We start from the raw sequence: 12,602 nt of genomic DNA, 5'->3' as shown, positions 1-12,602 counted from the left end.
CAGGCTCCTCCATCCATGGGATTTTCCAGGCATGAGTACTGGAGTGGGATGCCATCGCCTTCTCCGAATGACCCACTAGGGAAGCCTAAAAAGCCAATGAGATGGTTCATAATTTTGTTCCCTGGGTGCACCTGTGTATGCTTCTCCCCAACTAGAGGGCAAACTTTCCAAGAACAGAAATTCATGTATTCATTCCACCCATCTTTATTAAGTACCCCAAACAGGCCTTTGGACGAATGGAGAGAATAATAAACATGAGAGACACTGGACGAAGAGCCAGGAGGAAAGTCAGGGAAAGTGGTGATGAGGCAGTGTCTGGATTCTCAAGGGTTGGGGGTACTGAACAGCGGTGCTGGGACCCTCCTGGCCTCACTCTCTGCCCCAGAACTCAGAAAGCAGGCAGCAGGGTTTGGAAGCTGTCCAGAAGAGATCTACCCTTCCGAAACATAGTGGCTGGAGAGCAGCTCCGGAGCCAGCCCTCATTCTCCAAAGGGAGATCCCGCTCGACTGGGGTGGGGGTTCAAAAGACACTGCACTTGGCCTTGAAGGCCCGGAGGAGGGGCTGGAGACTGACCACGACAGCCTCGGGCTCTGCGCCAGGTGAAGAAACACTGCAGATGATGCCACCTGCTGGCGAGGGGCCCGGGTTCGCGCGGTGGGCGCAACCGAGACCCGGAGCCCGGATGGGCAAAGAACAAGAATTCGAGCAGTTGTTCAAGTGCTGGTTTTCTGCTTGCTCTTTAGGGTCTCCACCTCCTCGGGCCGAGCCCGGAGACTCCGGACGCCGGGGTTTCCAGTGGGGGCGGCGGGCGTCCCCCCACCCCCCACCCCACGGCCCCCTCCCCTCGCGGCGCTAGGAGGTCTAAGACTCCGCGCTTCTCCATCAGGTGGAGCAGTGCTCCTCGCCGCCCGTCTCCCCCGCTCCTTCCTAGCCGGCGAACTGCACGTAGGCACCTAACAGCGCCAGGAGGTTAACCGAGCCCCCGGAGGAGGGGAGGCCGAGAACCAGCCCGGGCGGAGGTGGCGGGGCCGCCGTCGGGGCTGGCGCCAGAGCCCGGCCGGCTGTGCGTCCTGCAGGTACCGCTGTGGTTCTCGCTGCCCCACGTGGTGGCTGCCGAAGACTGCCCGTGGTTTTTCCAGCACGCAGGCTTGAAACGCCTTCTGGCCCTTTTAGAGGCAGGCAGCTCACCACTTAATCCAAGCTTTTTTCCCTTTCTGCCGGAGACCGGAGGCTGAGGGGCGGCGGGGGCGGAGGGGCTGGAGGAGGGAACAGGCCCAGCTGGCTGGGGTGGGCCTGGGGGACCGAGGCCAGACGGAGAGTCAGGAGGCCAACCACAGGGACCAGGGGGTGAGGGAGACCAGGCACTCCCTACCTCGGAATCCCCCGCAACCCTCTTTTCCTGATCCAGGGTTGGTGTGTGGGGGGTGCAGGTGCCTGTATGTGAGCCTGATTTCGGTGGATTGCACAGGTCATGACCCGGGTCTCCTGACCCTGGTTCCTAGTATTTATTTCCTTCTGGGTCCGAATTAACCAAATCTGGGCCCCAGGCCACTTAGGAATTAGCAATCAGAATTAACAACAGCTTAAAGGATGAATGTCAGTTAAAACATCAAATGTTGCTTTGTAAGGTGCAACCTATATTCTATAATTATTTGTCTTACTCACAGCGAGGTTGGCCTAAAGAATGATGCCCGGACCTGACATTTCTTCCTGCCTGCATAGATTCAATGGAAAGCTCCTAGTAAAAGCACGTTTCTATTCGTGCTGTGTTTTCACCCTGGATATGTTATTTGACATGTTATTTAGAATTACTGTTCATCTTTTGCATGTGTCCCCTGATTGGCTCTTCTGTTTTGTTGCACTGTCTGTAATAGCAAGTCCCTGGACTAAGGCAGTGCTGACACTTTATTTAGATATCTTGTTTGCAGTTTACCTGATGGGGTGCCTCTTTTGCATCCTCTTAGTTTCCTTTGCTAAGCATTCCCCCCCACCCAAAGCTTGCTTACAAATTTCCCTTTGATATGTTTAACAGCCTCTAAGGGATGCAGTTAAATAAACTATTAGTGAAGAATAGAAGAGTCAACAGAGCAGACACCTACTAATTTGTAGACCTTTGATGTCAACAGCCAGATGTCAGCTCCTAGTGGCACACACTTTCACACATGCCCCTTCTCTCTTTCTTGTTCATAAATACTAAGGGATGCATCTTTTAAAAAGTTAAGATCCACATGGAAATTTGGAGTTAGAATGTACCTTGCAATCAGTAAAGTCCCCCAAATACATAATACTTATAAGCTAAGAGTTCCCCCAAAGACCTCCCCAGGGTCCAGTGACTGATGAAAGTAATGACTGATTTTATAACTGCGCGGCACAAATCAAAGAAGCATCTTCCATTTCCCTCTCGTTATTCATTATCCCCTTCTTCTGCATACTGCTGTACATTTTTATATGTTGCTTTGTAACTATCCTGATAGTTAGGTGTGTTCTCTGATTTGTAACTGTCCTTATAGGTGTTCCACACTAAATTTCGAGCTTCTGAACGCATAGACTGTGCCTGCAATTTTATTTCCCCCAATGCCCTGCTTATACCAGGCATAGCTAAATGTCTATCAAGTAAATAGACCTAGATAAATTTGCTTTGATATCTGGGAGGAAATAGAGTTTGATTTGAATGTGAGTTTGGTGACAGGTAAAAAAAAGACCTGAAGTTTCTTAGGAGGCACTGCCTATGACCTTGGCCTCTCCTTCGCAGTAGGATTCACAGCACCTCTTGGAAAAAAGACACAGAGGGATGGAGCGCTCCTTACAGGAGAGCTTCCAAATGTAAAACCAGGCAGCTCCCATTCCTTGGTAGGAAATGCACAAACCAAGATAAGAATAATCAAGGGGCATGTGTCACCCATTTACCTGTTTTCCCTCTAGTTCCTTCATTTTGTTTTCTAGCAGTATTGCAAAGCAAAACCAAGGTGCAAACAGCCCCATTTCATTACTGAACCCTCCTCCTAGGAAAGTCTCAAAAATGCAAACCATGCTTATCTCTTCCCCAACTCGGAGACTCCTGCTTCACACACTGGCCGAGCCTTCCTGGAGAAAGGTGGACACCCCCCGAGCACCCCCACCCCCAACTCCATGCAAAGTCAAGGCAGGCATATTGTTATACTGAGACTAGGTATATCCAGCCATCCTTAACTTCACTCCTTTAAACAACATTATGTCCTGTGGACAAAAAGTCACAGCTCCGCTCCCTGTTCAAAATGCCTTTTGGTCAGTGATGGTGACAAAAGCTGAATTTCCCCCCATGTAGGGGGAGAAGGAAAGAAAGAAAGGAGCCGCCCCCCTCCACCACCAGCACACCCTCCTTTTTGCATAGATCGCCTTTCTCCGAGTGTTTCCTCTTTAATTATGCCCCGTTTCCCCTCCCTCTCCCCCCGCCCCAGCTTCAGTGAAAGGAGCCCTTCTGTCACTCGTCACTCGCTCCCTGGCTCGCGCGCTGGCTGTGGGAGGAGCCGCCGGAGGAAGCTGGGTGCCTCGGATGCCGAGCGCCAGAGGATGGAGCTGCTCCGAGAGGGGACGTCGCTGACGAGCCCGGCTTCCCGAGGCGGCTAGAAAACAGGCAACTTGCCTCGTCTGGGCTGCGGATCCCCCGAGGCACGGAGCCCCAGGCCACCCGGAGGGACCGACGGACAGACAGACAGATGGTCGGCGCGAACCCAGGAGAACCGCGGCGGAGGCTGAGCAGCACCGCGAGCCGCCCAGCAGGAGAAACTCACCGCGAACCCAAGTTGCCCCGCCGGCTTCCCCTTGGCGCGCGGAGGAATGAGACCTTTCCAGCTCGACCTGCTCTTCGTCTGCTTCTTCCTCTTCAGCCAAGGTAGGACCCGTGCGCCGCCCGGAGTTGCAAAGAAAGTCGGCTGGGTTGTCAGGGCTGCGGGCAGGAATTGTGGGCAGGCTTTGGGAACTCGAACTGATGGATGCGTTTCCCGGTGCCCGGCCGAGAGGCACTGGCATCGCCTCTTTGCCTTTGAAAATGCAACAAAATGGTACTGTTTATTTTCCTTCGGAAGGCAGGGCTGCGGGAGGGGAGGGTGACTTTCTCCCCTCACTTGTCAACATCCAGCTCAAACTCTCCAATGCAAATGAGTTCTTTATGCTCCCTGTATGTTAATTAGGCGGCATCTCTGTGGCCGTGCGGTGCGGTTCTGAACTTCTGGGCGCCTCCTCTCCTCCAGACGCAGGTTGGAGAAGGAGAGGGTCGGGAAGGAGAGCTCTGTTGAGGTGGCTATTTCAGCTCGAGGAAGGTCTGCCTTGCACGGATGTATTCGGAAGGGAAGGCGTACTGAGGGGGCTGCGATGACCGAATGGAGCGTGGGGGTGATGTGCAGTTTTGGGGGGAAAGCTTCTAAAGAGTTTCATTGCGTGTCATCTGCTTCTCTAAATAAGAGTGCATTCTGAGTCCTACACAGTGTTAGATTTCAGGGCAGAAAATGAAATCCGCCCCCCTCCCCCTGGTGCAGAGGCTTCCTCTCTGCAGCTTAGTAGTGGCAGAGAAGTCGGTGGACTTTCCCAAAAGAACTTGGCCCCCTTGGGCTCCCTGCCCCTGAGAGCCGCCCTGGGCCAGTAGCCATGGAGGGAGGGGAGGACTGTTCCAGAAAAGGATGGCCAGAGTGCCCTCATAGCCAACGGCATCCGGAGTCACCTGTGGAATTGAGTCTGAGGGACTAGTCAGCCGCTTCCTTTCCCCTCTCCTGGAATGCCGGCCGCTGTCTCTGCCATCTGAGGCAGCGTTTGTGCCAGCCAGCACAGCTCTGGGAGGAACAGGACTCTCTCAGAAAAATCCACAACAGAGCACATCCATCTGTTGATTAAATGAAGGGTAAAAGTTTTCCAGAAAGCACAGCACCGCTATGGGTGGCTGGCTTTGCAAGCAAACAGCATGTCTCCATGCCTCCCCCTGAAAGGGAGAAGCCAGATGAAAGCTGAAACCCGTGCCTCCTTCCCCAGCTCCTCCACGGGTGCTCTGGTCACTGCAGATTCCCCGTTGTCAAACTTTGCTTCTGACCCTCCCGATTTAACCTGGGGGCCCTTCCCCTACCTGGGAGTGCATGTGTCCCTGCTTGTATATAATCCTGATGTACACACTCACACACACACACACACACATTCATGTATTCATGTGGTTGTGTTGCCTCTCGCCAGGGCTCCCTACAACAGCAGGAAGATAAATTGCCTTCCCCAGAGTTTTCAGGCTGAATGAATAAGGACTATCTCAGAACACTGGTATAGAAACAATTTGGGTTCTATTACCACTTGGGGAGATGACCCTCCTTCTTGAATGTGTTTGTGCTCACTTATGGATACACACACAGAGCAGCACACATGCTCACTCTCCTCCTTTGCCTCTTACCATTCACTCACTCAGGAAGTTGCATATAGAATCCCCAAATAGAGGCTCTAACTGGCCCTCCCACACCCAGGTTCCCTGGACCGTGCACATTTTACTCTGTCCACTGATTGTGCTAGAAGGTTGAGCTGAGACTCTCCTCTAGGTTGACACAAGAAGCCTGTAGGTGTCTAAGTGCCTCTCTGACTGTTGGAATCATCGCAGCATCCATCTTCTACTTTGCTTATTTCTTTCTGGGTATGGAGCTATTTTTTGAGCTGCCGCATATGAATCTTTAAGTATATGGAGATTAAATACTCTGTTTCTTCTACTCTTAGCCCCGAGGGCAGTGGGAAGGAACCACAGCATCATGCAGTTCAGAGTTTCTTACTATTCCTGACTATTCTGAGCTTGGCCAGCTTTGCCCACCCTACCAGATGGTAGGTGCATAGTCCACAGGACTCCAGAACAGGGAGTTCTGGAGAACTCCTGATCTCCAGAACAGGTCTAAAGAAAGACAAGGAGACCTAAGTGGACCTGGCCAATGAGAATCCTCTACATCACTGAACGTTGTACGGTAGGGTCCTTGAGTCGACAGTGTCTGACTGCAGGAATGAAGGGTCAAGTGGGACAATGTTTACTGGACTTCACTGGGATAGAAGATCTTTTGACTTGATTGGGGGCATTGATGTGAATGTGGATGTTGTTTGTAGTTTGTGAATTCCCCAGAGAGTTCTATTTGACCCTCTACCCATGTATGCTTAAGGTATATACTATGCCAACCCCTGCCTGGTGCCATATATTTATCAAGTTATCAGATGGAGCATATCCACTTTCAGCAGGTCACTAGAGGACTAGCCCCCCTCCCCAGGCTCTGAATGATGGCCTCTCTCATCCCCCGACTGTGGTTGCACCCCACCCAACACACACTGAGCCACGCAGTCAGATGCCATTTCCTGCGTGCCTTCCTCCCGGGATGCTTTCCAAGGAAATGTGCTGAGACTCAGGGATGGCCCTGCACTCGGAGAAAACAAATGCCCAGGGCTCTTTTAAGGGCCTTCTGTGGCCCTCTAGTGACACATCCATCTGCTGCCCCACGCCTCTCACAATGGGAACCTGCACGTCATTCTGGAGTCACTGGAAACAGAACTCTCATGAGACCCATACAGAGCGGGTACTCCAAACAGCACTCCAAAGACTTTGAAAGCAAAACACTTAGGTCAACTCTTAGAGTCATTTCAATCCTCCTTTCTCTTTCAGTTTGTCAAATATCTATTCAACGTTACTTTTTTTCATACCCCCTCTTTAGAGAGGGAAATTTAGGTATCATTTATGTTAGTGATATACTATACCCCTAATCTTATAAACTTTGGGCTTTTCTGATAGATTGAGATTAAGTATGTGTTGGTCACTCTTGAGGTGGCCGTAGAAAAGCCAAATGGCATGCCTCCGTTCCTGCCCAGCTGGTGTCCCCGGGCCCAGCTCCCCACAAGGCAGTGGAGAGGTGTCAGTGAGTGCCATTTGTGGGTTTCTCCCTTGCTGGGACTGCCTCTTCCTCCGCTGTCAGGATGGCGTGCTCCATACAGAGAGGGATAATGTCACAGCACAATTTGCCTCCCGCAGAGAAGAAGCATGTTCTGCCCCTGGGTGAAAAGGAATTGATTCTCTTGTCATCCACACGCTTAGAACTCGCTCTGGCTTTCCCTTTGTCATTTTGGTTTGCCCACCACGATTTCCTTCTCTGCCTTCCTTCATCTTCAAGACCTGGCCCATCCAGCCTGCACGTCCACATTGTAAATGTCTGCCGAGGGACGATGTCCCAGCAGGACTGGGGGCACTCTGCTTCCTGTCACATCTCAGGTTCTGAGACTGTTCAGGGAACATGTGGTGGTACAGACTCAGAGCCTCCTACTTCGGCTGCTCCTAGAAAACACGCCCTTTTGCCTGCTCTGTGACGCTTTGCTCTAGCATCCCAGAGTGTCCTGTCCTGCCTGGTGACTTGGTGGGTCTGAAAGTTCTAATTCTCGGGGGTCCACTCTCTTGTTGGCTTTGCGTGTGCGCCGTGCTGCTATGGACATTTTGGGGCAAAAGTGAAAACTTGCACTTGCCCATCAGGGGCGTCTCTAAGTTGAGGATTAATCCTGGGTGCCATCTTCCTGTTGGGAAGAATCATAACCACTTGCTGTCCTGACTTGCTGGCAGAAAGGCTGCAAGAAGGGCTGTCAGATGGCCATCAGAGGGGTAGAGGTTCTTGGTGATGCTAATCTCAGGGAAGTAGAAGAGCGACTCGCAGAGAGAGGGTAAAATAGGGTGTGAAAAGAGAGAGGGGGCCAGGCTGGGGCTGGCAGGACGCATGAGAACAGAGGAGCAAGCGCCAGAGGCTTCAACTGGCAGGAAACTCCCTTGGTGGGGAGGCTTAGAAAACAGCATGAGCGTGTCTCATGCAGCCAGGAGTATGGAGGAGATGCTGGGGGTACAGGCTGAGAAGGCGTTAGACAAGGAAGCTGGGAGTGAGCAGCAACTTTGGAAGCATTTATCATTACCCAGAAACATCATAGAACAAAGGATGGGGCAAGGGATAAGTGTGAGGCTTCCCCCACGGGCACCCCAAGTGGCCTGATGGCTTGTCTGGAGGGGTAGAGTCAAGGCACAGATGCCAAGGTTGTGGGACCACTTCTTCTTTCAGAGACATCTTGGGTGACGGGGACTTGGGCCTGTCTGCTGGGTCTGGGGGTGGGCATGGTGTCTGCTGCCTAGTGGGGAGTTCTCAGCTGCCAGCCAGACCTATAGAGGAGGGAGGAGAAATGTCCCAGGGGGAGAGGGGCGTGGGCTGGGGTCAGGGCCTTCACACTGCACTTAGGATCCCACGGGGGCCTCCCTCTGGGGTTACAAAGACAGATCTTGCCTGGAATATGGCAGCAGTGAGCCAGGCTTGCCACCAAGGAGCCTTCTGCCTGGCGCGCCTGTGTTGGTAGGAGCCAGGGCCAGCAGGGGACTGGGTGGAACAGGGCAGTAAGCCTGAAGATGCAATTTTTCTTTTTTGTTCAGCCCAGTGGGGGTGACTTAGGCGGCATTATATTTGCAGCCCCAAAAAAGCACATGAATAATCCCTAGTGAATTCAAGAGATTTCAATAGCAAAATAATAACAATACTAATGATTCCTTTGATTTGCAGAGTACTTTTCTTCCAAGGAGATAAAAAGATAAACTGTTTTGGAAACATGAACGAGGAAAGAAAATTGCCTGTGATGATTGGGGAGGAGGGTCAGGAGCATTCATTTTAGGGTCTCCGGATAATTGGTGGGGGGAGGGGTTTACATGGACTTAAGCATCATTTCTTGGCTGTTTTGTCCTTATCCGTCTAAGATGCTGAGATGTCTTTTGGGTGAAAAATCAGTGCAGGCCTTTTAAATCAAGGTCAGTCTAGAAATAATGGGACCCTGAATTCCACTGCCGTGCCCTGACCCCCCACCAGGAATGGGCCTGTTCTAATTGGAGGGGATCAGCAAGACCAGAAACTTGCTGAAATGCATACTGGGACTCTCACCACTGTGCCAGTCTTGACCATATTGGTGGTTCTCCAAGCAGAATAATTGGGGCCTCAGTGATCCCTCAGAGCCAGTGGGCTCCCCAGCATCCATGGAGCTGCTGCCCTGGGGACGTCTGCACCGACGAGTTTCATATCACATCACTACTGTCCACAAGGGAGCGAGGGGCTAAGCCTGCCAGCATCCTGTGCCAGGCCGTGATGACTTCGCCTGGTATTCCAAATGGAGTGGGATTTTGATTCCTGTTAGGGGAGCGATGCCCCGTCTGCTGCACTGAGGTGGTATACAGCTCTATATGCCATCATGTGTCATCTTTTCCCCTGGGGAAGCCTGTTTGGTGAGCCCATCAAATCAGAATATAGAGGCCTTATGGATCAGTGGAATACTTCTGTCACATGCGGGCAAAGAACGCTAGGTCCCACTTTCTGCTTAGCTTGAGGAGTAAACAGAACCCACACAGTTGCCATAGACTAGGGATCTCCACCACCATATTTAACATTAGCTTCTTACTTCTAACCCACTGAAAGAGCTAAGGATCAAATATGATGCTTTTTCCCCCCTTTTCTTCCTCTGTCAATGGTAAAAGTGCATATTCTAGCTGTATACTTTTAGAAGTCGGTAAATGTCAATATTAGTTAAGTGTTTCCTTTATATCACTGCAATTTAGCATAAGCTGCTTGGAAACAAATGTGTTCCGTAAGCATACAGTGTTTCCGTGAGTACACAGTCAATACCACTATGAGGATTAAATAAATGTCAGCTTTCCCTGGGCACACTGGTAACGAGTTAAAGCCACGGGAAATAGTGGCCAGCACAAGTGACTGCTGCTCCTTACAGAGTTCTTCTGTTGCAGCCTGGCTGGGACATGGAATCTGGAGGATGGACATTCATCCATCTCTTGGCTGGATATTAAGGCAAGGAAGGAGCCAAATTTAGACACCTCCTGACATTCCACAGGGAGATTCTTCCTAGGAGTCCAGAAGCCTTACCATGCCCACTTCAAGCCTACTCCCATCCAGGAGCTCCCTGTCCACACACACACATATACGCACACAACACTTACTGCTAAAATGTCGTAATGTCCAGGCCTTAACAACACATCAGCCATTTTCCTGAAATGGGAGATGAGCTTTCCCTCTAATCTTCCACCTGGTGTTACTGTCCTCATGGGCAAAGTGAAGGAGATTCGCCTGAGGCTGTTTTTTTGATCACTGAAACAAACGCTGCCATGGCACGCATTTGTCACTATTGAAAGGAGGTGTGCCCATCAGGCCGGATTACCTCGGTGGTCGGCTTACGTGGCCTGCATTCACTGGACAGAGGTTGCAAGTTCACATTCTTTCTAACGAATGTCTAGAAGACGAGAATTTGAAATCTGGTGCTGACAGTTGCAGCGATGACTACCAAACATCATTTTCGCCTTTCCACACTCTTCCCCGGGGGCTCCATGCAGTCTGGGTCTCAGAGGACCTCGTTTCTTTCTCCTTCCTTTGTGATGAAGCACCTTTGTATGACACCAAACCTCCATCCTGTCCACTCAGCCAGCCCTCGTTGGGGGCCTACAGTGTGATGGGCACTGTGCCAGAGGCTTTTGATGGGAAGATGACTAAGGGTGTGTTTCTGCCCCAGGGGAGCTCTCAGACTAGTCAGGGAGCAGACAGTTGGACTTGTCATTACAGTTCAACAGCTCAGAGCAGTCAGAGTGTTCTGAGAACAGCAGGGTTGGCTGAAGATGTTAACAAAGGCTTCGCAGAGGAGGTGAATTGATCGTAAAAGATGTCTAGGGTTCTTCCGATGCTGCAAAGAAAGAGGGTACCAGGTGGTACTCAGAAGGTAGGACAGGCATGTCAGGGTTCAGAAGCAGTGGTTTACTTGGGGGCTGGGATGCTGTGTGATGAGGAAGCTTGTGAATGGTCGTGAATACCGCGCTAAACGTTTTGAGGATGGCTTGTCAGCATTATTCTCTAGAAAAATCATTAGTGGTTGTAATCCTCTCTATACTATGGGTTCAGTGGACAAAAAAAGAAAGAGAAGGATCAACATGTTATCTTTTCTTGGTACTCCCTGGGTTTCACAAGGGGCTTAAAAATGTAGAATTGAATGGAAATATGCTCATTCATCTTCCTACATGGTAATGTGTAAAAGGATGGACAAGTAAGCAAGAGAATAAGTGGTAAGCTATGACTTTCACTGTTGGTCTAGATTCTAGAGGGAAGGCAGGGAGGGGTGGTAGGTAGGTGCATACTTAAGGACTGGATAAAGAATGTGGATGGGACCATGGAGAAGGCAGAAGCAGGGATGGTCAACTACACACTGGACTGTTAGTCGGATGGACTGTGCCAGGAATGAGAGTTTCCAGTGTCTGAGGCCCATGGCAGGCTAGGCTGAGGTGGAGGCAGCCTGAGGACAAATGCTAAATAAAAAAGGGAGACTAGGACAGGATGAGACAAGCAAGAGGTGCCTGGGGACAGTCTGCCAGGGATTTCTTTCCTGTTCTCAAGAGGCAGCTAAGCTTCCCTGGCATTGCGGGCAGCAAGGTTACAAGCTAAATGATTGTACTCAGATGTTAGAAATGCTTCCCGATCTCTAGCAGGAAGTAACCTTTCATTCAAGAGTAAAGAACATCATCAGGTCCACCCACGTGTTCTACACTCTGGTCTGTTCTCTTCAGGAAATGGCAGGGCCAGGGGAGGTGGTGCTGGCAGGACAAGCTCAGGGGTGAAGCCAACCCTGCATCATTGTGCAGGAAGGAGACTGTGGCACCTCCAAGAGCATCCACAGCTAGCCCTAGTGTCTCCTGAAAGGCTCAGACTGGAATTCGGGCCATCAGAAATGGAGGAGTCAGCATGGACAGCAGGTCCTTCTGTATAGCACAGGGAACTATATTCAATGTCCAGTGTCCCATAATGGAAAAGAATACTAAAAAGAATGTGTGTGTGTACAACCGAATCACTTTGCTCTGTGGCAGAGCGGCAGAAATTGATGCAACATTGTAATTCAACCATACTTCAGTAAAAGTAATAATAAAGTGAGTCTCCTGCTGGCAAATAATGATGATGATAATGGAAGAGTTGGTTCCTATGAAGTAGATTGAAGAATAGACTCAGCTCACTTCAGTCGCTCAGTCGTGTCCGACTCTTTGTCACCCCATGAACTGCAGCATGCCAGGCCTCCCTGTCCATCACCAACTCCTGGAGTCCACGCAAACCCATGTCCATTGAGTCGGTGATGCCATCCAGCCACCTCATCCTCTGTCGTTCCCTTCTCCTTCTGCCCTCAGTCTTTCCCAGCATCAGGGTCTTTTCCAGTGAGTCAGCTCTTCCCATCAGGTGGCCAAAGTATTGGAGTTTCAGCTTCAACATCAGTCCTTCCAATGAACACCCAGGACTGATCTCCTTTAGGATGGACTGGTTGGATCTCCTTGCAGTTCAAGGGACTCTCAAGAGTCTTCTCCAACACCACAGTTCAAAAGCATCAATTCTTCGGCACTCAGCTTTCTTTATAGTCCAACTCTCACATCCATACATGACCATTGGAAAAACCATAGCCTTGACTAGATGGACCTTTGTTGGTAAAGTAATGTCTCTACTTTTGAATATGCTATCTAGGTTGGTCATAACTTTCCTTCCAAGGAGTAAGCGTCTTTTAATTTTATGGCTGCAATCACCATCTG

The 12,602-nt window shown here is 50.7% G+C and overlaps 1 protein-coding gene across 2 annotated transcripts in view; it reads left to right on the top strand.

Annotated features, from left to right (window-relative positions):
- Positions 1 to 3,487: 3,487 nt before the first annotated feature.
- Positions 3,488 to 12,602, top strand: part of KIRREL3 (kirre like nephrin family adhesion molecule 3) — a 609,236-nt gene continuing 600,121 nt past the window's right edge. The window contains exon 1 of one of the 2 annotated variants that reach the window (XM_040255847.1): positions 3,488 to 3,872. In XM_040255847.1, the coding sequence (XP_040111781.1) occupies positions 3,818 to 3,872 (55 nt within the window). In that variant the 5' untranslated portion in view covers positions 3,488 to 3,817. The remainder of the gene's footprint in view (positions 3,873 to 12,602) is intronic. The other variant, XM_040255846.1, reaches the window with a different exon arrangement.

This window comes from Oryx dammah, unplaced genomic scaffold (genome assembly GCF_014754425.2).
Source record: "Oryx dammah isolate SB20612 unplaced genomic scaffold, SCBI_Odam_1.1 HiC_scaffold_15, whole genome shotgun sequence".
Lineage (NCBI taxonomy): Eukaryota > Metazoa > Chordata > Mammalia > Artiodactyla > Bovidae > Oryx > Oryx dammah.
Note: the sequence above shows the minus strand (reverse complement) of the source record. Positions and strands in the feature narration are given on the sequence as shown.